This window comes from Myxocyprinus asiaticus, chromosome 41 (genome assembly GCF_019703515.2).
Source record: "Myxocyprinus asiaticus isolate MX2 ecotype Aquarium Trade chromosome 41, UBuf_Myxa_2, whole genome shotgun sequence".
NCBI classification, from domain to species: Eukaryota; Metazoa; Chordata; class Actinopteri; order Cypriniformes; family Catostomidae; genus Myxocyprinus; species Myxocyprinus asiaticus.
In genome coordinates this window covers 27,786,083-27,813,424 of record NC_059384.1, presented here as the reverse complement: position 1 = coordinate 27,813,424, position 27,342 = coordinate 27,786,083, and the positions used below count along the sequence as shown (strand labels likewise).

Sequence of the window (27,342 nt, the reverse complement as noted above, 5' to 3'; positions counted from 1 at the left end):
TTGGAGTACTTTAAATAGCTCTTGTTTGATAAACAAAATGTTTCTAATTATGTTCCTGTCATGTTTGTATCAGGTGAGAGGCCTTACAAATGTCAGACATGTGAGCGCACCTTCACCCTGAAGCACAGTCTTGTCCGGCACCAGCGAATCCACCAGAAACCACGCGGAGCTGATGGTGAGGGGTCGATGTGTGGGGTCACAGGTGGAGCAGACGAGGAGGGCTTCAGCGGGCGCTCGGCCAGTGAAGGCGAGTACACGCCCACCAGCACCAATCCACCCTCTGATAATGAGAGTGAACTAACAGAGACTGTGAAGGGGGAACCTGCTCCCCAGGAAAAAGAGAAAGAGGAGGATTGTGCACCCTCTGTACCAGCTGATAAGGTGACAGAGATGGAAGAGTTTACACCAACCTCCCTGAATGAAGAGAAAGGACCTGCACCAGCAAAAAAGACATCCAAAGAAACTCCAGCAGAGGAACAAGCCTCGAATTCACCGACCACATTTGATATAGAGCCATCAAATGGATTCCTTCACGGCTTACTGGAGATCCACACCAAGCCCACTACTGATCACATTTTGCCCACGTCCGAGCCGCCACTGTTTGGCGTGGAGTGAAGAGGGACTCGTCGTCTCCTTAACTTTGTGGTGAAATATTGTGCTGCAACAAAAAGCAGTGCCATATAACAAAAGTGCATTGCAATGAAAAGACAAGCAATGACTGATTCCAAGTACCTTTCTACTTTTTTGCTATATCTTTATCAGCATTTATCTTGATCTACATTTTTACAGTATTTTACAACAATGATTATTATGATTTTTTTGGAATCCTGAGAGAACTACTTTAAGCAATATATGAACAAATTAGTATATCATATTGTACAGTTCAGCAATAGCAAAAACTGTCCCGAAGAAGCTGGTTTATACCCTTATCCAGCAAAGGCTGAGATTAACATGAGGACATTTCTACTGAGAGGCTTGAACCCAAGTGCAAAACTGGAATATGCAAAGAGGTCTCGTACATCAAATGGCTTCTCTGTGACTTTTTGTCCTCCTTTATTTGTCAGTACTTTCAACTTTTGTATAATTCCTTCAATGACACAGGCTTCCAAAGTAATTGTTTTATCGCAATAATGAGCTCTGTTGTTATGGGTGCCATATCACGTACAGTTTTTTTTTTTTTTTTTTGAGAACACCCAAGCAAAGATCAGTGGGTCAACCTCGGAAAGCCGTCACACAAAGTATATGGGCAATGTTTGCCCAAAATAGGTGATAAATGTCCAAGTGCGTTGGTTTTGTCCAATGTCCATAGTTGGCTTTAGCGTTTGGCAAAAAATGATGGACATTTTTAAAGAGGAAACTGCAATGCTTTCCCTCAATCCCAGTATCAGCTATGTAAAAAAAGTAAAAAGCAAACACAACAAGAAATACAGAAAGCCCACAAGTATGAATCTGATGTACTTGAGTAAAAAATTAATGTGTACCTCTGTCCAGAGTTACTGTCTTCCAAAACATCACTTTTTATGCCTTACTCTTTATCTTCTGAGCTTCAGGTAGGTGTCTCACTTTTTGCCGGGCTCATGAACTAGAATTCATGATGTACTTGAACCCTGTCGCCCTGCTGCCTCCTGTCGGGACGTGTCGTCCTGCAGAGCTCCTCAACTAGGAGGACCCTATGTCAATCACACATTCTTTTGTAGTGTTGGAAATCTCTTTGACCTCTCTCAGTTTTATAAACTCGTGTTGTAAAGAAACCTCAGACACAAACAAAGCAAACCTCAAAGGGCACGGAGACTGTTTGAAATCGCATGGATTGGTAAGCGTCTTCAAATACAAGCCTTTTGATTTTCTGGAGCAGCCGTCTACCAAATGGATGACTGTCAGTCAGCACGTCGCTGGTGTACGACATCAGTGAAATGGACTATTGAAGCAATAGTGGGTTTCTTTGACTGGGGACAGTGAGAGAGCTTGTCCCTGATTTGATGTCATCGTATGCTCTCAACTTCAGGCCATGTTTGCCCCCTAGTGGTGTAAATCGAGCATCTCTGCTGACTCTGCTCAGGCATGAGACTTGTAGTATTGGATGAACTTGAATGCAATTGCAATCGCTTTCTCAATCTGTGTATTTCTGGACTTCTGCTTCTCCTGATGCCTTTATCTGGGTTCATGTGAGTGTGTTTTGTGTTGGTTTTGTTTGGAAGCGGTTGGTTTCCTGGTAAGAATGCTCACAGACTGTTTTTAATGTATTTATTATGACCCAGTGCGGGTGAAGAAGTAAATGTGGAGAAGCCATGTATTAACACAATTATGCTGCATAAAAAATGATTGAAATTCAATGATTAGCATCCCAGCTTTAATCTGGGTCTTTGATAACAATAATCACTTTTGATCCGAAAGCTTTACGTAGACCTTTGTATGCATTTTATAGAATGTGTGGTCTGTTTCTTTTATCTTTATTATATTATTATTTTGATTGATTACTTCAGTTTGACAGAGATACAAGTTGTTTTCATTGATATATTCTTTGCATATAAAACTGTGAAATTTACTGTGTTCTTCTGCTATGGGTGAATCTTTAGGGTAGTTTTGCATGATAACCTTTTTTTGTTGTTCAGTTATAGATTAATTTTTTTTCTTTTTTTGCCCCACCTGTCGCCCCACTTTTTCTCACACTCAGGGTTCTAACAAAAAGGCTTTCTCAAATCGGCATTTTCCTATGTTGGAAGAAAAGAAAAAAAATATCTCCACCTATAATTTTTGAATAAGTTGAACCATCAATCACTACTTTCTAGCACTTGACTGTGAATTCAAATGAACAGGATGGAGTTATTTAAATCCACATTCCTCTCCTGGGTTTTCTACAAGATTTGTTCTCCGTTTTCCCTTCTGTTTTTTTTTTTATCCTCCCTGTCGCCATTCCCTGGAGAGAAATGGAGACCCGTCACTGTTTGACATGCTGACTGATGTAAAAGGGAGCTTCGTATCGCTGCTACATCCCCAAAAATAATTCTACTGTATTTGAATGAAATCAGAATCACCAGAACATTTTTGGTACACTACTTTTGTTCTTCGATTGAGTGCTTCAGAATCAGAAATGTAAGCTGTTCTGTATCAAAACTATCTAAGCAATAAAGATATTTTAAAGAAAATATGTGATTGACTTTTTCAAATGTATTTTTTTTTAAAATGATTATTCTTTTTTTTCATTGACAGATTTCTGCTATTTAATACACAACCGTTGGAGTTCTTTAGTCCAGCATTATCTTGAGCTGGCTATTATCGTCAATACCTGGCCCCTTGATATGGCTCAAGTCCCTCTTTCAATTTAGGGATATTTTTTTTTTCACCCATTTTATCTTCCACCAAGTGAAAATTACATTGCTTTGAAAAGAAATGGCACATCTCTCTTCAACAAGCTCTATTTGAAATATCGTGCGTGTCTGTAGAACAAACAGTGTGGAACGAGTTAAATGCCAAAGTTTAATGCTTGGGGTTAAGGGTTTGTGCAAAATCCTAACCCTAAGTATGAGCAATAATAAGTGATGCTTGCTTTAGGGTTAGGCAACACTGTCATTACTCTTTAGACAAAGTAAGGGGGGGGGGGGGTGGGTGGTACCGTTTCATCTGTAACTAAACCAATACCTTGGAACTAAACATTGGTAACCATTCTTATTTTAATTTACACCTATTATAAGATGTCATGTTTACAAGAAATATAAAGGTTTGTAACAAAAACTTAGGTGGTCAAAGTAACACAACATTAATGAAATTCATTAAGAGTTGGTTGTGATAGGTTTGCCTGGCTTGTTAGCAGGCCCAGACAAAATCTGCAGACTTATTTAGCATTTTCTGTGCTTACCTTGGAGGGAAATATGTGGGATGGGTTTAAACTCAAAATCAAATTAGCCACAATAGAAGTGAATATATGGTGAAGTGTGTAATATCTGCGCCACTAGTGACAGCAAACAGAACTGCAAACATCCATTGCCATTGGTCGACAAAAAGATAGTCCTGCATGTAGTCAAGCCATTGATTGTGCCAATATTGCTGTGTTGGGATGGTTTGGGATGCTCAAACAGCAATATTTTAACAGCGCCAAAGAGCCAAAATATTTACAATTTACGGAGTATTCAACTTACAAATGGCTTGCTTGCAGTTGTCTCTGTATTAGTGTTGGGTTCGAGTCCACCTTAGTCAAGTCCGAGTCTTTAAACAATCGAGTCCGAGTCCAAAAGGGGCCAGGTCGGACTCGAGACCGAGTCCACAACAGGCCGAGTACGAGTCGAGTCTGAATGAATCTGTTCATGAATCTGAATTCAAATTGTAACCGTAAACACAACATCAATACTTTAAACTTATTTTAAATTTCACAACTAAGAAAACACAATTGACAATATAAATGTAACAAAAACACCTCTGTATTTTATGATTAGTATCCTGCTAAACAGACTTCACAGTGGTTTCAGAATGAAAGCATATGCTTTAGGTATATGAAGACAAAACTGTCCTTTCAACACAATTCTTATTGCGTTCTGTTGACATTTCAGTTATTTGTTGCTTTTTCCCCTCAACTCAAACATAGACTAAGTTAAAGCTGCATTAGTCATTAAAACCAGAGTTATAATTGTTTTGAATTTTAATTTAGTTTTTTCCTACTTCATTTTCAATTTAGTTGAAAAAATCCAGAGTCCTAAAGGCTCGAGTCCGAGTCAAGTCCGAGTAAAAATGCATCCGAGTCCGTGACAAGTCCAAGTCCATTAAAACTGGACTTCTGACTCGGAGTCCGAACTCAAGTACCCCAACAATACTCTGTATATTAAGCTGGGATAAAAAAGTATTTTGACATCACTGAATAAACTGCACATTATTACCTTAAATTAATAAACAAGAGGCAGAGGATGGTTGTCCAAATTCTGCAAAAACAGATTTCATCTGGGCCTGTTTGCAAGTAACTAAATGAATACTACAAGTAGGTGACAAAAGTTTCCTATTATATCATGTCTGAAAGCTCATTTTGCCACAGTCCTTCCACGATAGAAGCTCTTCTCAGAGTAGATCACCAGTCAAGACTTCTCTCCAGTATGCTTTCGAAGATCTCCAATTGGCTAAAGTGGATGCACATCTCAACAAATTCTCAAAAGTGAGCACACAAATCAAGTTTGAGGCCTACCTAACTGGAAAGTTCTCGCCTGGAGGACTGATGCTGATTGTTTTCCATGAGGATCGGATGATATTTAAGGTCTCTAGCTTTGCTGAAACTGCTCATCCTGAAAACACTGGCTTTTCCATATTGTGAACAAAACACTGCGTCGTGTGGTTCCTAGTTTGACGAAAACCATCTGAAAGCATTGATGTGGATTATTCTTGACATGGGAGTACTTTGTCCGATTCAATGCTGCTGACTAAGGAGGTTGGAGTCTTCAAAGATGGAGATTGCTCTCTGGAGTCCTTTCAGGAAGAAATCATTCTTGAAAACTGCAATTTTCAAAATAAGTCTGAGGGATCAGGAAACAAATTGTCCTCTTTAGATGCTGCAGGCTCTTCAAGGTGCTCTGATGTTTGACAAGGTGAGGCCAAACCCATTTTTCCATCCTCATTTATTTTTAACGTGGAGTCAATGATGATACTGGACTGGATGTAGCTGAAGAAACTGTAACAGCTTTTACATCATCCATTATGGCAAAGCAGTTTTCTTCTGATTTGACTCGACACTCTGCAAAAACACACCAGTTTAGTAACTTTGCAAGATGTTTTTAATTTGACATATTTACAAATATTATCTTTTCATTAGGTAGTTTGTGAGGATTATGATGGATGATGTAGAGATGGAAAATGTAAGTTGAGCACAAATATTTCTTGTACAAGAGTATTTGGTCATTATATTCTCCATCATCTCTTCATAATTTGATCTTGTTTATGAATATGAGGCACAGAATAAGTGTGTGACAAAAACTGCTGAGTTAGTACAAGAAGCTAGTATGGATGTACCCAAAAGTACAACAATAACATGTTAGATTAAATGTTGGCAACTTTCTTTTCTTTATAACGACACATTTCATGCTGTTGTTTTGAAGGTGAGGCTGGTGGCTAATATTCAATATACAGATTATATATTTTTTTTACATTTGCCTTTTAAAAGTAAGATATACTTACCATGTTAATCACCAGATTCTGGTTCTTGCTTGACTACTACAGTTGAGCTGGCTGTACCTACTCCAACAGTCACACTCACAACCTCCCTTGCTGCTGGTGAATCCTTCCCCTCTGTAAAGCATTCATTTAAAATTATAGACAGAAGATCACAATTACAGATCAGTATAAAGAAAAAAGAACACCCTTTTCGGGTGGTGGTCAACAAGCTGTTAAAGGTCACAAGATAACTTTTGGTGCTACTAAAGTCACAGAAATGACCATTTTCGACCAGAACATAAAAACAGCAAATGGCTTCAACTTCCAGTTTCATTTCTATTTTGTGCCAATTTACCCAGAAGAGACTTTTTTGTCTTAAACACATGGGATGGAAACGCTTCTATATTCGCAATATACATTTTTGCGATATTTTTGCAATTTGCGATAACTTGGGTGGAAACATGACTAATGACGACAAACTACAATCATTAACAACAATCTGATTTGAAAACTTTGGCAGCGGGAAAGATTTTCAGTGAATAACAACTTATATTTTGGTCCGTTTCTCACAAATAGCTTTCAAACAGCTTCCGCAGACTTGGAATATAGTGCACGAGTTGTATGAAATACTTTTATGGTGCTTTTTTGGCATTTTTACAGCTCGACACCCCCAGTCCCCATTCATTTTTCATTGTATTGAAAAGAGCAACTTATACATTCTGCAAATTATCATGCACAGAAGAAAGTCATATGGGTTTGGAATGACACGAGAGTGAGTAAATAATTATTTTATTGAACTATCCCTTTAATGTATTTTCAGACTTACCTGCATGCATTACTCGCAAGTGTTTTTTCATGGATGACGAATGTGCGAAGAACTTGAGACATACAGGGCATTGGTAAGGCTTCTCCCCCGTGTGACTCCGCAGATGTACGGACAAATGTGCAAACTGTCGGTAAGTCTTCTTGCACTGAGGGCACTGGTACGGTTTCTCTCCAGTATGAACTCTCTGGTGAACCACCAAATCTTTGGCTTGGCCAAAACTCTTCCCACATTCAGGACACTCGAACTTAGGTTTATTCTCTTTGGTGTGAGTACGCAGGTGCACCTTAAGGTGTCCCGGCTGACTGAATATCTTATTACATTTTGGGCACTCGTGTTTTTCTTCCGTGTGAGTTCGTCGGTGGAGAACAAGACTGCTAGGATGACTGAAGCTTCGCTCGCACTGCGAGCACTGAAAAAGTTCGTCACCCCTGTCATAATGATGGCGACGCTGATGACGCAAAAGGTCTGAAAGCTTGACGAATCCTCTCCCACACTCAGAGCATTTGTGTGGTCTCTCTCTCTCGTGAACATATCGCACATGTTTCCTGAGGCCGGCTGCTTGAGTAAACGTTTTTAGACACAGACTGCAGGTATGAGAGACCCCTGAAAAAAAAAGATGTTTCATGTTAGGTTTGAAGCGATGGAGACAGTGATTTTGTTAAAGTAGGATGTTTCTCTTTATGAAAATTATGTGTCTGATTATGTGCCTTAAAATTAAAGGGATAGTTTACCCATAAATTAAAAATTCTCTCATCATTTACTCACCTTCATGCCATCCCAGATGTGTGTGACTTTCTTTCCTCTGCTGAACACAAATGAAGATTTTTAGAAGAATATTGCAGCTCTGTAGGTCCATACAATGCAAGTGAATGGTGTCAGAAAGTTGAAGCTTCAAAAATCACATAAAGGCAGCATAAAAGTAATCCATACGGCTCCAGTGGTTAAATCCATGTCTTCAGAAATGATATGATAGGTGTGGGTGAGAAACAGATCAATAAATAAGTCCTTTTTTACTATAAATCTCCACTTTCGCTTTAGAGTGTGAAAGTGAAAGTGGAGATTTATAGTAAAAAAGGACTTAAATATTGATCTGTTTCTCACCCAAAGTGATTGCATCGCTTCAGATGACAAATATTTAAACACTTGATTCGTATGGATTAATTTTATGCTGCCTTTATATGATTTTTGGAGATTCAAAGTTCTGGTCACCATTCACTTACATTGTATGGACCAACAGAGCTGAAATATTTTTCTAAAATTAATTTGTGTTCTACAGAAGAAAGAAAGTCATACACATCTGGGATGGCATGAGGGTGAGTAAATTATGAGAAAATTTTCATTTTTGGGTAAACTATCCCTTTAAATAAAAAATGATGAATTACTACAATGTATGTAGTAACAAGGTATGTCACTAAATATTAATAATTTACCTAAATGACTTTTTGCTTATTTCTGATTAACATCCTTAATGAATATACTGAAGTATTAATACTCTTTAGATGTTCACACTTCACACTTTATATAGCGTTTATGGAAATTCACAACACAATTTACGTATTCTGACTAGCACCTAACTTAATATGTTCACCTGTGTATTCCCTACATTGTCTGTGCAGATATTGTAATTTTACATTTGTGTTGTGGATATAGCTGATTAATCTCATATAAAGGATGCTTATTTAAAAAAAAAAAAAAAAAATTGCATTTTTAATATCTTTCAGTATTTTAAATTTGATATATTTTTAATATAACAGTGTGTATGAATTAAAATCGGTTAATTATCGTCATGATGCATCTTTTTAGCCTCGTCTTCGTTATTGTTGGCGAAATTAAAAAACCCTTCCTCAATGAGCATTTCCGTTAATAATTTTGTTAACGAGATTAACACTGAATAAAAATAATGAAAATACCGTGCCTTCATATGTATGGCCAATATTACTTTTAAACTCGCCCTGTGAGATATAAAGTTACATTTGGTCCCTGTTCAAGCTGCATTCACAAGCAAAGCTGGTACAAATCTGGAAAATCATTCCTTACCAGAATGAAATGAATCTTGATGTTTTTTCAGACTTGCTTCAGAGAGGAATGTCTCATCACACATTGAACACTTGAGAGGCTTGTCGCCCGGGTGGCCACTCTGGTGGGCTATCAGGTTTCTCCTCCAGCGAAAACTCAGGCCACACTCAGAGCACTTGTAAGGTCTCTCTCCTGTGTGAATCCGCTGGTGGATTTTAAACATACAATGCTGACTGAATCTCTTCCCACAATGAGAGCATTCAAATGGCTTCTCTTGCAAGTCATCTTTTGGACTGTCTGTTGGTTCCTCCACTCCACTTTCCTGTTTCGCTGTAGAGGTGTTTGAAGAGGCTTCTGGAAAAAAAGATCTGGATTGTACTAGACATATTCTAATGTTCACAAAACTTATTCCATAGTCCTCACATGCCAATTTGTCATATTCATGTGCACATTAAAAACCCTTTAAGCTTGCATGGGCCTGCAAGAAAAATATACAGTTGAAGTTAGAAGTTTACATACACTTTGTTGGTCATTAAAACTCATTTCTTAACCAATCCACAGATTTAATATTAGCAAACTACTTTGTGCATAACACGAGTAATTATTCCAAGAATTGTTTACAAACAGATTGTTTCACTTTTAATTGACTGCATCACAATTCCAGTGGGTCAGAAGTACACTAAGGCAACTGTGCCTTTAAGCAGCTTGTAAAAATCCAGAAAATTATGTCAAGCCTTTAGACAATTAGCTTCTGATAGTAGGTGTACTGAATTGGAGGTGTACCTGTTGATTTATTTTAAGGCCTACCTTCAAACTCAGTAGCCTCTAGATTTTCCCTTGATGTCAAGCAAAATGAAATTAGCCAAGACCTCAGAAAAAACATTGTGGACCTCCACAAGTCTGGTTCATCCTTGGGAGCAATTTCCAAACACCTGAAGGTACCACATTCATCTGTACAAACAATAATATGCAAGTATAAACACCATGGGACCATGCTGCCATAATACCGCTCAGGAAGGAGACGCATTCTGTCTCCTAGAGACGAACGTAGTTTGGTACAAAAAGTGCAAATCAATCCCAGAACAACAGCAAAGGACCTTGCGAAGATGCTGGAGGAAACAGGTAGATAAGTATCTATATCCACAGTAAAACAAGTCCTATATCAACATAACCTGAAAGGCTGCTCAGCAAGGAAGAAGCCACTGCTCCAAAACCGCCATAAAAAAGCCAGAATACAGTTTGCAAGTGCACATGGGGACAAAAAATCTTACTTTTTGGAGAACTGTCCTCTGGTCTAATGAAACAAAAATTGATCTGGCCATAATCACCATTGTTATGTTTGGAAGAAAAAGGGTCAGTCTTGCAAGCCGAAGAACACCATCCCAACCGTGAAGCATGAGGGTGGCAGCATCATGTTGTGGGGGTGCTTTGCTGCAGGAGGGACTGGTGCACTTCACAAAATAGATGACATCATGAGGAAGGAAAATTATGTGGATATATTGAAGCAACATCTCAAGACATCAGTCAGGAAGTTAAAGTTCGGTCGCAAATGGGTCTTCCAAATGGACAATGACCCCAAGCATACCTCCAAAGTTGTGGCAAAATGACTTAAGGACAACAAAGTCAAGGTATTGGAGTGGCCATCACAAAGCCCTGACCTCAATCCGATTTGTGGGGAGAACTGAAAAAGCATGTGCGAGCAAGGAGGCCTACAAACCTGACTCAGTTACACCAGTTCTGTCTGGAGGAATGGGCTTATTGTGAGAAGCTTGTGGAAGGCTACCCAAAACGTTTGACCCAATTTAATGGCAATGCTACCAAATACTAACAAAGTGCATGTAAACTTCTGACCCACTGGGAATATGATGAAAGAAATAAAAGCTGAAATAAATCATTCTCTCTACTATTATTCTGACATTTCACATTCTTAAAATAAAGTAGTAATCCTTACTGACCTAAGACAGGGAATGTTTTCTACGATTAAATGTCAGGAATAGACCTTTTTTGAACTGCTGTTCAGCCAGTTACGTATAAACATAAAGACACACACACACACACGACAGGCTTCGTGCATCTCTCTCGAACTGCAGCTCCGGCTCCACACTATCCCTCTCCCAGCTGATTGAGATCATTCCCCCTCGCTTTCAATACTCTACAATACAATGCATGTCGGCATTATTACCAAAACTGAACAAGTGCTTTGAAATTTGCAAACAAATCAGAAGTGTTCCGTTTTGATAACTGATGAACATTTTTGCACTTTACATATTATTGTAATCTGTGAAAACATCAAACTAACCAAATAGCCATGTGTCATATGTTGTTGGAAAGCTCTCAAAGAGTAGAATACAACCAGCCTATTTGTTGGTACAAAAATATAGCGAGTAATAGCTATGTACATGTCTTTGCCATACATGTTTCATGTGAACAGGTGTTGCTCATATGCCGCGCTTTCGCTTATAACCACTAAAAATAAACAGAACATAAAATATCACATGTTATACATCATATACATAGAGGAGCCCACACACAAAGTAATCACATGCATAGATCATTAGATAATTGACACGAATCACAATGTGCACACAGCATCTGGCACCTTTTAGTTTTATGGCATTTTGCAATCTGGCTGAAAACACATTTCCTGGATCAGATGGTGTCATCGGAAATTATTTAGCATCATGGAACACTAAATCAATCGGATTGGGTTCAGATCGGTGCAAAAAGTCATCCATATTTGGGCAGACTGTTACATATGGCCACCAGGAGATGGCGCCAAGTACATGAACATATCAGCCCAATCTTATCATTGCTACATCGGATACCTGATAAATTTCATATTCATTTTCAAAATACTTCTAACTACTTTGCAAAGCTTTGAATGGTCTAGCTCCACAGTACTTATGTGATCTTCTATCATGCTATATTCTATCATGTTCACTAAGATCGCAAAATTCTGGCCTGTTAATAATACCTAGAATATCAAAATCCACAAAAGGGGGTAGATCCTTTTGCTGTTTGGCTCCTAAACTATGGAACAGTCTTCCAAAGATGGTTTGGGACTCAGACACACTCACTCAGTTTAAGTCTAGACTAAATACTCATCGTTTCAGCCAGGCAAACACCTAATTTATCTATCAACTCATAGTTAGGCTGAATTAGTTAGGTCTGCCGGGACCAGAAGCACTTCTCATATTCTATAATCCTATTCTATAAAGTGAATGGCATCTACGCTAATATTATTCTATTTGTTTCCCCGTCTTAACCTCGTACATATCCTGAGGTTACCAGAGCCTGTCAAGATCCAGCTCTGGTCCTGCCTGATGTCCGACTCCCACTACTACGTGTTGCTGAGTGATGACGACTAACTGCAGCTTGTGCCAGCCAGATATCACTTCAGTCTACTACGATGGACTTCACATAGGATGAACTGATGCCAGCACCAACTGTCAGACATGGGATACTTCACTGGACACTGCCTGAAACTTGGACTTAAGATGGACTCCACCGGAAATTAATCTGCCACAAGCTTACAGTCAAACTGCAGTGCACCTTACTGACCTCTGCCTGCATCACCTTGGTCAAAGGTTGGACTACACTCTTAAAATGGAATACGTAGATAATAAATTAATTGCAGCCTCCATCAGCCAAATAACAAAAGACCATGCGTCTGTTTGCAATTCCGCAGTTAAATAAGAATGTAAATTCTAAGACTTTAATCTTAAAGTTTATACAAAATCTTTTTGTTTAAACATTGGCAACTAACACTTACTTAGTTTACTCATTTTAAATCTTGACTTGTACTACACATAAATAACTAATTGGCATTATATTCATGCTGTTTAGCCAGAGGGGAACTGGCTCCCACAGTGAGCCTGGTTTCTCCCAAGGTTATTTTTCTTCATTAACCAACATCTTACGGAGTTTTGTGTTCCTTGCCACAGTAGCCATAAGCTTGCTGACTGGGGGTCTAAATATAAATATAATTAATTTATTTGATTATTTGATGTAGTTTAGTTAATGTTTATTGCATTGTTTTAATTTCACATGTGTTACCCTGATGGTGTTTAGTGTTTGTGTGAGTGACACTGAGCACTGTCACTAAATGTTTATTGGTCATTGCTCCTGGAAGGGCCACTATTGATGAACTTCATTTCATCATGTTCCTTTCTGTAATTACTACAGTGATTAACAATACATTATAAAGTGAAAAGCTGACTTTTACAGTTTCAAAAGGTTAATATATTAAGTTTATTATTTAATAATATAAATGACGGTAACGCACCGTAAAATACACAGGCATCAAAATGACATCCCATAAAGCCTGAAACGTGGTTACTGTATTTTTTACGGTGAATTTCTGGCAACCACAGCTGCCAGTTTTTTACAGTGTATGTTTACTACATGTTTACAAACCATTATTTCCACCAAAAAAATTTATAATTTAAGGGATAGTTCACCCAAAAATGAAAATTCTCCCATGATTTACTCACCCTCAGGCCATCCAAGATGTGTAAGACTTTCTTCTGAAGAATATCTCAGCTCTGTAGGTTCATACAATGCAAGTAAATGGGGTCCAAAACTTTAAAACTCCAAAAAGCACAAAAAAGCTGCATAAAAGTCATCCATATGACTCCATAGGTTAAATTAATATTTTCAGAAGCGATCCAATTGGTTTTGGGTGAGAACAGACCAAAATGTAATTCTGACCAAACAGAACGGACCAAAACCTAAACTTTTACTATAAATTTTAACATCAGCAGTCTTCCTGGCTATCACAATTTCAAGACTGATTTAGCTTCCTAGCACCATCTAGCACTCAGCACATGCATCAAACACTAGTAAATCTAATCAAGCTTGAAATCATGATCGCCAAGGAGACTGCTGATGTTACGATTTATAGTGAAAAGAGTTCTATTTTGGTCTGTTCTCACCTAAAAATAATTGGATCGCTTCTGAAGACATGGACTAAATCACTGGAGTCTTATGAATTACGTTTATGCTGCCTTTATGTGCTTTTTTGAGCTTCAAAATTTTGGTCACCATTCACTTGCTTTGTATGGACCTACAGAGCTGAGATATTCTTCTAAAAATCTTCGTTTGTGTTCAGCAGAAGAAAAAGTCATACACATCTGGGATGGCATGAGGGTGAATAAAAGATGAGAGAATTTTTATTTTTGGGTGAACTTTAACCATGGTTTCACTATGGTAACCATGCAGTAACCATGACTGTAGTAACCATTTTTGTGGTAAGAACCATGGTTATTTACCACAAATTAACCATGGTGCTACAAAAGTAAAACTAAAAGGTACTCAAAACACATAAAAAGAATGACCTGTTCCTGTCTACAAGTAAAACGCTACAGAATTGTAAATGATGGTTGCTTTAACATCAGCTATTAACACCATTTTGATATTGACAGAAAATAAGATAAAATGAAAAGGTTTTAATCAGTGAGATATGATTGTTCTTTTTATCGGCTGTCAGGGAGGTCAAACTTACTTTCATGGATTTGCATGTGAGCTCGCAAGAAACTGGGGCGCCCGAAACCCTTGAAGCATATCGGGCAGTTGTGTGGCCGCACTCCAGTATGAATTTCCAGATGTTTCTTCAAGTCTCCCGGGGTATAAAAGCTTTTGCTGCATACAAAGCACAGGAAGGACCTTTCTCCTGTGTGAGTTTTAATATGCACAACCAAAGCTGATCGCTGCCGGAAGCTTTTGTTACAGGTGGGGCAGTTGTAGGGCCTTTCACCTGTGTGAATGCGCTCATGCTGTAACAAGCCCTGACGCCTGCCAAACTTCCTCCCACAATAAGAGCAAGGAAAGCACTTCCCTTCTATGTCAGCATGCTGATCTATTAAAACGACAAAGAAGAAAATCCATTTAATCAACGGCATTATCAACAAGCCTACTGAGATCAGACAAGCACATATCCATTAACAAGCCCACATCTAACAGAACAAATAATGATGTCTTCACTAGAAGAATCATTCTACAAAGCAGGTGCCTTTTGTGTCCCTCAACAGTGTGTAAATAATGACATTAAAAATGAATAGCAAGTGCCAACTTTTACTGTCTTATGAGATTTACCTAAACAAAACAATACAAATCCAGTAACTTTAATATCCAAATGCATGTTCTTTTTATTTCTCGGCATGTTCCCATTCCAGTGTTTCCAAAAGCCGTGTTTTCTGAACAATGAATTTTTCATTAATATTATGTGCAGAAATATCTTTATCCTTCTATTTTGCTATGCCTGTGATGAGCGGCCTTCCCTAAATTTCTTTAAATACACAGGCCATGCTGATAAACATTAGCGATGACAGAGAAAACAATTCATTATGGCGTACAAAAAAACTGCATGTATGTGATACGTCTTATTTATAGCTCTACCATACACTATGCATCTTAGTCACTATTAAAATTCTAAAAACGATATTCTATTATTAAGTCTAACATCTTACTTACAACTCAAAATGACTCATTTTAATCAATAAATCAAATTATTCTATGAATTTTTGTTAGGATTCCCATAGGGATTTGGGGAAGTTGTGCATGCATCTGACGTAATTACTCTATTCAAACGGGGTAAACAGGCCCATGTGGAGGGCTAAGTGTTAAGGGGACTCCCCAAGAGCTCTGACGCATTTAGAACACTGCAAAAAAAATAAATAAAAAAATAAAGGCAAACCTGTTACCATGAATTTGTCTAGGAAACGAAGATATTTCTAGAGATTAGGGCTGGGTATGATAAATATTTCCTGATTCGATTCTGATTTCAATTTGATATCGATTCATATGGGTACATTTCTGTTACAATGTCCATTTTGCTTACATATAAAAGAAATGATCTCTCAGCTAATGCTCTTAACAATAAAGGAACCTTCTAGGTAACCCTTCTACAGCAGGTACAATTCGAAAATATTAATTTGACAAAAATGATATTTTATCATTAGTTGTTTATCAAATTGGTCACATTTAAGCTTTTGAATAATGTTCAAATTCAGTTTATTCCATCAATTAATGTCTTGAAATTGCATATATTAAGTTGCATGTGGAACACGTGCTAAGACTACCGCATATGAGAGGACATGCAAGATTTCTTTAGCACATCCACGGTGATTAGATATAAATGTTTATTTTGTATTTTTTTTAATCAACAACTTACTTCAAAGAACTGAAAGAGTATTAAAAGAGACATTATTCAATGACAAATCGGTCGCGTGGATATTGTCTTTGAACACACATTACACGGAACAACTTTTATACTCAACACGCAGTGAAAGGATCTCGCTGCTGAATACTCCACCACTATACTACACAATCACTGGTGAGTGAAATCGAAACATTTACCAGCGATTAGCTAATAACAGACATTTTTAGTCGCATAGCGTTTGATTTGGTCGCATATGTGAGCGATTTACTCGCATTGTAGAGGGTTGTGCATAGAGTGAAAGATCAATCTTGGGGTTTAAGAATCGATATCGAAAGCTTGGGGGCCTGGGTAGCTCAGTGAGTATTGACGCTGACTACCACCCCTGGAGTCGCGAGTTCGAATCCAGGGTGTGCTGAGTAACTCCAGCCAGGTCTCCTAAGCAACCAAATTGGCCCGGTTGCTAGGGAGGGTAGAGTCACATGGGGTAACCTCCTCGTGGTCGCTATAATATGTAGTTCTCGCTCTCGGTGGGGCGTATGGCGTGTTGTGGTTGGATGCCGCGGAGAATAGCGTGGGCCTCCACACGCGCTACGTCTCCGCGGTAACGCGCTCAACAAGCCACATGATAAGATGCGCGGATTGATGGTCTCAGAAGCGGAGGCAACTGAGATTCGTCCTCCGCCACCTGGATTGAGGCAAGTCACTATGCCACCACAAGGACTTAGAGCGCATTGAGAATTGGGCATTCCAAATTGGGGAGAAAAGAGGAGAAAAAAAATTATCAATATCGAAATCGTTCAAACGAAGAACATCAATATTTTTTCCCATCCCTAGTAGCACCTTACAGTGTCAAAACATTAAGCAAAATGCTATTATTGGTGTTTAACATACTAAACTGTTAAACTGTCAACACTGTTACCTTTCTGAAGGCATAGTTATATTCTAACTCATATTAATAATAATGTAGCTTAAGATGGTATGATGCAATTTATGAACACTTAAGACTTAAAAGTCTTACGGAATATTTAAAATCTTACAGAAATACACTTTAAAACTGGAAAAGGCACCTGTTCAATAAAATGACACAAAATTACATCCTTTGTCAGACTTATTGCAAGTAGTTATCAACAGCAACGTAAATGTGGGCATTTGACGTGATGCAACTTCACTAAGAAAATAAAGCACGTTTTTAAAATGATCACATTAAAATCCTCATACCTGGATGAAATATTAGCTGATGTTTTTTCAGAGATAGTGAGAGAGAGAAGGTTTTGTTGCATATGGTACAATGGTAAGGCTTCTGATGATCTATTAGCTCTGAACTGGAACTCTGATCAGCATAATGGACTTGATTCATTGAAGGACCGAATCCAGTCTCAGGCCCTATTTGGTGTGACTGGGACTTTAAAACACAAGCCAGCTCACTGGAGGGCTCCTCTGTGCTCATTTCTGTAAACACATTAGACACCAATTAGACAAGATTACAATGCCATGTAAGATATAGTCTATCTGTAACTCACTGTACAGAAAATATATGTAACATTGAGATCACATAACACAAAGCTGCTCTAATGTTTTTTTTTATTTTATATATATATATAGTTTTAATGATAACAAATATTCTGACACATGATGATTTAGATAATTTAGAACAAAAAAAATATTATCAAATAAAACCTCCATTGAACAATCCATCAAGTTTTGTTCAACGAGTTCTACTCTGTTGGGAAAAAAAAAAAATAAATAAATAATTTTAAATAAGCTCATTTCAGCTTGAAGTGATCAAGATGGTTTTTATAACATTGTAGTTATTTTGTTGAAGGTCCACGGTGGTCTACAAGCCCTAAACCAACTTGAAACCAGGTTGACCAGCTAGAAGTCCAGCTGATCAACCATCTAGACCAGCTTGGACCATCTAATGACCATAAATAACCGGCTACAAACCATGATTATCCAGCTACCATCTGAAGCTGGTTTTATCTGGATTTTCCAGCAGGTCCTCACTCAAAAATAGGCCAACCACACTACCTGAATTGTTTTCGGTGCAACTGAGAATAATTCACCATGAGACCAAATGTCTTACTGTCTTCAGAGCCTCCAGGGTTTTCAGAAAGCATTGAAGCAGAACTTCCAGAGATTCCTTCCACATCATCCAGTTCACTCTTGTCCTCCTTAGCTCCAGTGGTTAGAGCGTCAACTTCCTGTAACTTGTTGAGATGAGAATGCATGTGTGCTTGCAGGCTGCTGGGACGAGGGAAGCTTTTAGAGCACAAGGGGCAACTGTGTGGTCTCACACCAGTATGAGTCCCTATATGTGTCTTCAGATCTCCTGATCCATAAAACCGTCTGAAGCATATGAAACATTCGAAAGGTTTGTCTCCGGTATGAATTTTCCGATGCACTATCAAAACCGAACGTTGCCGAAAACTTTTGTTGCACACAATGCAGCGGAATGGTCTCTCTCCCGTGTGAATTCGTTTGTGTTGCTCCATATCTTGATGCCGCCCAAACATTTTTCCACAGAAAGGACAGGTGAAGCGCTTCCTTTCATCAACACTCAATTGTTCTGTTGAAACAAATGAATAAACATAATTTCCAGTAGAGGTACACCGATATATTGCTTTTACCTATTAATCAAGTTGCTTTTTGGAACTATCGGTTATCTGCAAAAATCTATGCTGATGTTACCTGCATTTATGTATAATTTTGTCTTAAAATCTGGTTTGATCCTCATCTAAGTTACAATAATGAACAAACACAATCTGTTTTAACTAATAACACACAAATTATTGTATTGTTCTTGTACATATTGAATACATCATTCAAAAATTCACAGAGTAGGTTGGAAAAATTATGTGAAACCCAAGGCTAATGACATCAATAAAAGCTAATTAGAGTCAGGAGTTGGCAAACCTGGCATCCAATTTATGAAACAAGATTGGAGGTGTGGGTTAAAGCTACTTTGACTTATAAAAAGCACTCAAACATTTTGAGTTTGCTATTCATAAGAAGCATCTGCTGACGTAGACCATGCCTCACAAAAAAGAGATCTCAGAAGACCTACGATCAAGAATTGTTGCTTTGCATAAAGCTGGAAAAGGTTACAAAGTTATCTTGAAGAGTTTAGATATTAATCTGTCCACAAATTGTCTATAATTGGAGACGATTTAGTACTGTGGCTACTCTCACTAGAAGTGGCCGTCCAGCCAAGATGACTCAAAGGTCACACAGCATAATGCTCAATGAGCTAAAAAACAACCCTAGAGTGACAGCTAAAGACTTGAAGGAATCAATGGAACTGGTTAAAATCTCTGTTTATGAGTCTACTATATGAAAAATATTAAACAGGCATGGCGTGCATGGCAGGACACCCCAAAGGAAGGTGCTGCTTTCCAACAAAAACATTGCTGCGCACCTGAAGTTTGCCAAAGATCACCTTGTCACTCCACAACCCATGATGAAACTACATTTAAATTATTTGGAAAGAACACGCAGCACTACGTCTGGTGTTAAAAGGCACCACATACCAACATGAAAACATCATCCCAACGGTGAAATATTGTGGAGGGAGCATCATAAATTGGGGCAGCTTTGCTACTTTGTGGTCTGGACCGCTTGCCATCATTGAGGGAAAAATCAATTCCCAAGTTTACAGGATAATGTCAGGATGGCTGTGCACCAGCTGAAGCTCAGTAGAAGTTGGGTAATGCAGCAGGACAATGACCCTAAACATCAAAGTAAATCCACTACAGAATGGATAAAAAAAAGAAAATCCACCTTTTGAAGTGGCCAGCTTCCACTTTTTGGGTTAAGGTCAGAGCCCAGACCTTAACCCAACAGAAATGCTGTGGAATGACCTCAACGGAGCCGTTTCCACCAGACATCCTAAGAATATGACTGAGCTGAAGCAGTTCTGTAGTGAAGAATGGTCCAAAATTCCTTCTGAACTTTGTGCAGGTCTAATCTGCAGCTACCGGAAACACTTGGTTTAAGTTATTGCTACCAAAGGAGGATCGACTAGTTTTTAAATCCAAGGGTTCACTTACTTTTTCCACAGTACTGTGAATGTTCAGTGGGATGTGTTCAATAAAGACATGAAAGATTATAATTGTTTGTGTGTTGTTAGCTTAAGCACATTGTGTCTGTCTATACTTGAAGATGAGATCAAATTTTATGAACAATTAATGCAGAAAACCAGCTAATTCTACATACATTTTCTTGCCACACACACACACACACATATATATATATATATATAATAAATAGGCTATAAAAAGCTTAACTTGGTTAAAACTTAAATATAGAGCATATATTTAAATATAGAGCCGTCATATCAAAATAAGAGTCCCTGGTGTGTTTCAGTGTGTTTATAGTTAAAACTATAACATTTTATTTTAGTTGAATAATAAACTACATCTGGGATTTTATTTATTTTGGACTCTATGTCTGTGCCCGTAATAGTAAGGAAAGACTAAGATTATTATTTTAATTTTTTTTACATTCTATAAATCGATTTTAAAAACTATCAGCTTATTAATCGGTTATCAACCTTTTCCACCACCTTAGTTATTGGTATCTGCAAAATGCTCTATCAGTCGACCTCTAATTTCCAGTGTGATGGATGAATTGTAAGTAATATCAGGTGCACATTTTAAATTTCTTTCTTTCATTCTTTAATTTATTTTGACCTGATGAATTAAACAGGGGGTCATGTGACTACACATTTATTCTGAAATCATGCCTACTATTTACTTACTATTTAAAAAAAATAGTAGGCAGCATATAGTACTGTGCATTTTCAGTAATTAGCCAGCTAGTTTACTTTTTGGCCCATGATTTGCCACTTGCTATTGGTAGTTGGAGCAGTCAGTATATAAAGGAATAGTTCAATCAAAAATGAAAATTCTCTCATGATTGACTCACCTTAAAGCCATCCCAGATCTGTATGTCTTTCCTTCTTCAGCAGAACCAAAATGAAGATTTTTATAAGCACAATTCAGCTCTGTATGTCCATATAGTGCAAGTGAATGGGTGCCAGCTGTTTAACAGTCCAATAGGCATATTTAGGCAGCATAAAAGTAATCCACACGACTCCAGTAGATCACTGAAGTAAATCGATAGGTTTGTGTAAGAAACAAATTGATAATTAAAAAGTTTTTAATTTTAAATCTTTGCTTCCGCCCACCGCTCTATTTCTGTTTGAAATGACCTACCTCTGGCATGATGTTCACTCCTCTGTTGTAAACAAAGTGCGTGCTTCTGACTTCTCGCGTGAACGTGCCATTGCACTTATGTCACGCAACAGCTCCGTGATGGGTCGACTGGTAACAGGAAGCATTTTTTAAAAAGTTAATTAAGTTTTAATTATTGATTTATTTTTTACACAAACCTACTGATTTGCTTCAGAAGACATTAATTGATCGACTGGAGTCGTGTAGATTACATTTATGCTGCCTAAATATGTCTTTTGGACTGTCAAAGAGCCAGCAGCCTAATGGCACCCATTCGCTTTCATTGTATGGACAGAGCTGAAATGTGCTTATAAAAATGCTGAAGAGGGAAAGTCATACACATCTGGGATGGCTTAAATGTGAGTAAATCATGAGAGAATTTTCATTTTTATGATGAACTATTCCTTTAAGGGAGGGGACATTCTAGAGAGCATTTAATTGGACAACTATTTGTATACCAAAATGAGCAGATGATTTCGTCAATATTTTGTAATATCCATTTACCTGGAAGAGAAAGACTTTACATTTTAAATGCGTATATTTAACAACAGTTAATTTAGTCAACTTTTGGAGTGCACTAGCATAAATATGACCTCAAAGCTAACGGACATGGACTGAAAGCCACAAAACTTCATTTTAATTTCATGGGGTCATTAAATATGAAATACTACACACAACACTTGTGCTGTATGTTGTACTGTATGATATAGCCATATTTTCAAGGGCTTTGCTATTTCCCATTAATGCTGGTTTTAATTCATAAGAAGTTACACTGATCTCACCTGGATGAGCGACACGTTGATGCTTAATCAGGGAAAACGAGAGAGAAAACCTGCGGTCACAGAGTGTGCAGTGGTATGGTCTCTCCTCGGTATGATGACTACGGTGATGTTTTCTAAGGTTTACTGCTTGACTGAAATGTTTGCCACATTGGGTGCACTGGTAAGGTTTCTCTCCGGTGTGAATGCGCAGATGAATTCGAAGCTTTGCTTGTTTATTAAATCTCTTTCCACAGTGATCGCATTGGTGTGGCTTGTTTTCATCATCAAATTGCTGGTGAGCTGTGAGCTGTTCTTCTTGAAGAGCGTCTCTCGCTTCAATGGCTAGAAGATAAAATGACCATCTAAATGTCACGAAAAACACTGACAAAACTACACATGATCAGTGTATTCAAATAGATTAAGCTACCTTGCAATGGCAAATCGCTGTGGTTAATCTCACCTTTTTCAGTAGAAAGTGCAGACTCATGAGAGAGCACAGATGAAGGAGATGGAGCTCTCTCTGCCTCCTCTTCTTCACTTTGGCCCATATGTTCAACAGTCAGTCCATCACTGGTAATATTTTCTAAAAGCTCCGGAGAGGACAAGTTACTATTGTCCTGACTTGTGTCAGTTTGCATGTGTTTGGATTGATCTTCTAAGGCCACAGAACTGCAAGGCCTCTCAATATTCTGAGCATTCACATGGTTCAAGTCTTCTAATTCATTGAAGGTTTGATGGTGAGATACAAGAGTCTGGAGATGTGCAAAGTTCTTGACACAGTCAGGGCAGCGATGAGAAATCTCTCCGGTGTGTGTCAGCTCATGTTCCTCCAACTGACATGCAAAGTTTTTCCCACATTCAACACAAATTAGGCATCTACCCTCCGTACTGACATCATGACCTGCAAAAAATAAAGGCCAGTCAGCATCATGAAATCAAGCTAATAACCCGCAAACTAAACCAGAGCAAACGTAACACAAATGTGTTACACTGCCACAAATAAATTAATTATTATTAAAGGTTTAAAGGGATAGTTCATCAAAAAAGAAAATGATCCCTGATGTTGCCCCAAGCCCATTTGATGAAATATAATGAAAAGTGAATAATGACACCAATCTGTCAAGATTGAAAAAGCACACAATAATACATTATAAAGTGCACGAGTCATACTGATTACGTTTACTGTGGTTTTATGGAGGTTCCTTTTCGAGCTTGACAGTCCAGAGTCACTATTCACTGTCATTATTGTATATAAACCCTTTGAAGACTTTTAAAAATCATCTTTTGTGTTCTACAAATGAAAGAAAGTAATTTGGGTTTGGAACAACATGACTTGTTCCATTGAGTTGCACCATTTTTAGGTGAATTACCCCTTTATTGTCTCTATGGTAATTTTAATCTGGATTACACCCAAAATTTAAAAATCTCTCATCAATTATTCACTCAAATGCCATAAAAGTAATCCATAGGACTCAAGTAGTTAAATCATTCTCAGTTTGAAGGATGCAGAATCACTAGTTCATACTTTCATATCATCACGTCTCGACTACTGTAACTGCCTCTTTACTGGCCTACCAGCTAAAACTATTGCCCGATTACAATACATCCAAAACTCTGCAGCTAGAGTTCTCACTAACACAAAGCGTACAGCACACATTACTCCCATCTTGTTTAGTCTTCACTGGCTGCCTGTCTCATGCCGCATTAAGTTTAAAATTCTTCTCCTGACATACAAAGCTCTCAATGATCTGGCACCTCGTTATATATGTGATCTGCTGCAACCATACACACCAGCATGCACTCTTCGTTCTTCTGATTCCAAATTGTTGTCTATCCCTAGATTTCATTTATCCACTTTTGGTGGGAGATCCTTCAGTGTAGTTGCACCTAAACTGTGGAACTCTCTACCTCAGAGCCTCCGTGACATCTCCTCTATTTCTATCTTTAAATATCAGCTTAAAACGCATCTTTTCTCAGCGCATTATCTGTCTATTACTGATTGATGTTTTATTTCCCCCTTTGTAATTGAGACTGTAACTTCTGTTGAAATGTATATTAATGTACTTTGTCCTGTTAAATGTATATGGAGTGTAAAGTGTCCTTGAGCTTGTGGAAAGGCCCTATATAAATAACATGTATTATTATTATTATTAAATCTCTGTCTTCAGCAGCAATATACAGCTGAAGTAAGAAGATTACATACACTTCGGTTAAAGTCATTAAAACTAATTTTTTAACCACTACTACACAGATTTCATTTTAGCAAGCTATAGTTTTGGCAAGTCGTTTAGGACATCTATTTTGTGCATGACACAATTAATTTTTCCAACAATTGTTTACAGACAGATTGTTTCACTTTTAATTGACTATATCACAATTCCAGTGGGTCAGAAGTTTACATTCATTAAGTTAACTGTGCCTTTAAGCAGCTTGGAAAATTCCAGAAAATGATGTCAAGCCTTTTGACAATAGATACAGTATATTAAAATACAGTATTTTAAGGTCTACCTTCAAACTCAGTGCCTCTTTGCTTGACATCATGGGAAAATACAAAAAAATCAGCCAAGACTTCAGATTTGTGGATCTCCACAAGTCTGGTTATCCTTGGGAGCAATGTACAAACGCCTGAGGGTACCACGTTCATCTGTACAAATAATAGTACGCAAGTATAAACACTGTGGGACCACGCAGTCATCATACCGCTCAGGAAGGAGATCTCCTAGAGATGAACGTAATTTGGTCCGAAAAGTGCAAATCTATCCCAGAACAACAGCAAAGGACCTTGTGAAGATGCTGGAGGGAACAGGTAGACAAGTATCTATATCCACAGTAAAACGAGTCCTATATCAACATAACCTGAAAGGCTGCTCAGCAAGGAAGAAGCCAATGCTCCAAAACCACTATAAAAAATCCAGACTACAGTTTGCAAGTGCACATGGGGACAAACTTCTTACTTTTTGGAGAAATGTCCTCTGGTCTGATGAAACAAAAATTTAACTGTTTGGCCATAATGACCATCATTGTGTTTGGAGGAAAAAAGTAAGGCTTGCTAGCCGAAGAACACCATCCCAACCGTGAAGCATGGGGGTGGCAGCATCATGTTTTGGGGGTGCTTTGTTGCAGGAGGGACTGGTGCACTTCACAAAATAGATGGCATCATGAGGAAGGAAAATTATGTGGATATATTGAAGCAACATCACAAGACATCAGCCAGGAAGTTAAAGCTCGGTCGCAAATGGGTCTTCCAAATGGACAATGACACCAAGCATACCTCCAATGTTGTGGCAAAATGGCTTAAGGACAACAAAGTCAAGGTATTGGAGTGGCCATCTCAAAGCTCTGACCTCAATCCGAAAGAAAATTTGTGGGCAGAACTAAAAAAGCGTGTGTGAGCAAGCAGGCCTACAAACCTGACTCAGTTACACCAGTTCTGTCTGGAGGAATGGGCCAAAATTCCAGCAACTTATTGTGAGAAGCTTGTGGAAGGCTACCCAAAATGTTTGACCCAAGTTAAACAATTCAAAGGCAATGCTAACAAATACTAACAAAGTGTATGTAAACTTCTGACCCACTAAGAAATAAAAGTTGAAATAATTAATTCTCTCTACTATTATTCTGACATTTCACATTCTTAAAATAAAGTAGTGATCCTAACTGACCTAAGACAGGGAATGTTTTCTTTGATTAAATGTCAGGAATTGTGAAAAACGAGTTTAAATGTATTTGCCTAAGGTGTATGTAAACTTCTGACTTCAACTGTAGATAGGTGTGGGTGAGAAACAGATCAATATTTAAGTAGTTTTTTACTATTAATTCTCCTCCCTGCCAAGTAGGTGGCGATATACACAAAGAATACAAATCGGCCAAAACAGCAGAAGAATGTGAAAGCAAAAGTGGAGATTTATAATGAAAAAGGACTTAACTATTGATCTGTTTCTCACCCACACTTATATCGCTTCTAAAGACATGGATTTAACCACTGGAGTCTTATAGATTACTTTTATGCTGCCTTTATATGCTTTTTGGACCTTCAAAGTTCTGGCCACTATTCACTTGCATTTTATGGACCTAAAGAGCTGAAATATTCTTCTAAAATCTTTTTTGTATTCAGCAGAAGAAAGAAAGTATTACACATCTGGGATGGCATGAGGGTGAGACCATGATGAGAGAATTTTCATTTTTGGGTGAACTATCCCTTTAAAACCTGATTGGATAAGCCACTTTAATCATTGAATAGCTGTTGAATAGAGCTGTTCAGCTTGTACTCCACAAACCCAGAAGAGAATTCGCCATTGGTTCCCTCTGGATTTTCCTATGTGTTTTTATAATGGGGTTTTTGAACTTATGTGTAAAATAAGGTCTGTGGTAAACATTACTTGATGATACGTGGACATTTTGTTCTTCAATAAAATTACACACATTCATATCTCAAACGTGAATTTTGAAGCCGCCGTGTGTTTAAAAAAAAAAAAAAAAAAAGAGTATGTAATTCAATACAGCTTCAAAATTCACGTTTGAGATATGAAAGTGTGTAATTTTATTAAAGAACAAAACGTCCACGTATCATCAAGTAATGTTTACCACAGACCTTATTTTACACATAAGTTCAAAAACCCCATTATAAAAACCCATAGGAAAATCCCGAGGGAACCAATGGTGAATTAAACTTCCGGGTTCACCTACAAATTGACGTCACGGCTGACAGCTCTATTCACTAAGTAAATAACCTTTGATCATTATGTTGCTCGGCAACAGTAAACAGTCAACAGTTTATTGTGATCTTAACTATTAGTAGTATTTTTTCTTATTTATCTATGAACATATGAACTTGATTTTACCACTTTTAAGGGGGCTTTAGGCACTCATCTTCAGGCTGTGCCTAACAACACCCCTTTAACTTGGTAAAATCACTGCAATACATGGCATCTCAATGTTTATTGCTTTAGTATTATTTAATTCATGGCAGTATTCTTTACCTTGATGAAATGTCCGCACATGTCTTCTCAAGGAGGATAGGAGAGCGAAGTTTTTAACACAGATTGTGCAGTGGAAGGTCGTCGCATCCGCATGTACTTTCAGATGAGTCTTGAGGCTTCTTTCCCGGGTGAAAGTCTTTCCACACACAGAGCACTCGTAAGGCCTCTCGCCTGTGTGAATCCGTACATGTTCGGACAGATGCTGTATACGAGAGAACCCCTTCCCACACTGAGAGCACTGAAAAGG

General features: G+C 38.0%; 2 protein-coding genes across 14 annotated transcripts in view; one reads left to right on the top strand and one right to left on the bottom strand.

Moving 5' to 3' along the window:
* Positions 1 to 3,146, top strand: part of LOC127431961 (ras-responsive element-binding protein 1-like) — a 74,595-nt gene extending 71,449 nt beyond the window's left edge. For all 10 annotated transcript variants that reach the window (XM_051682644.1, XM_051682639.1, XM_051682643.1 and 7 more), the window contains one exon: positions 74 to 3,146. In XM_051682644.1, coding sequence (XP_051538604.1) covers positions 74 to 615 — 542 coding nt within the window. In that variant the 3' untranslated portion in view covers positions 616 to 3,146. The remainder of the gene's footprint in view (positions 1 to 73) is intronic.
* A 507-nt stretch (positions 3,147 to 3,653) lies between these two features.
* LOC127431963 (zinc finger protein 271-like) overlaps positions 3,654 to 27,342 on the bottom strand; it is a 30,147-nt gene continuing 6,458 nt past the window's right edge. For all 4 annotated transcript variants that reach the window (XM_051682654.1, XM_051682653.1, XM_051682652.1 and 1 more), the window contains 10 exons: positions 27,096 to 27,342; positions 22,580 to 23,020; positions 22,141 to 22,461; positions 18,211 to 18,693; positions 17,346 to 17,576; positions 14,472 to 14,825; positions 8,990 to 9,322; positions 6,953 to 7,555; positions 6,151 to 6,261; positions 3,654 to 5,710 (listed from right to left, as the gene is read on the bottom strand). The exon at positions 27,096 to 27,342 is cut by the window's right edge and continues 41 nt beyond it. In XM_051682654.1, coding sequence (XP_051538614.1) covers positions 6,155 to 6,261; positions 6,953 to 7,555; positions 8,990 to 9,322; positions 14,472 to 14,825; positions 17,346 to 17,576; positions 18,211 to 18,693; positions 22,141 to 22,461; positions 22,580 to 23,020; positions 27,096 to 27,342 — 3,120 coding nt within the window. In that variant the 3' untranslated portion in view covers positions 3,654 to 5,710; positions 6,151 to 6,154. The remainder of the gene's footprint in view (positions 5,711 to 6,150; positions 6,262 to 6,952; positions 7,556 to 8,989; positions 9,323 to 14,471; positions 14,826 to 17,345; positions 17,577 to 18,210; positions 18,694 to 22,140; positions 22,462 to 22,579; positions 23,021 to 27,095) is intronic.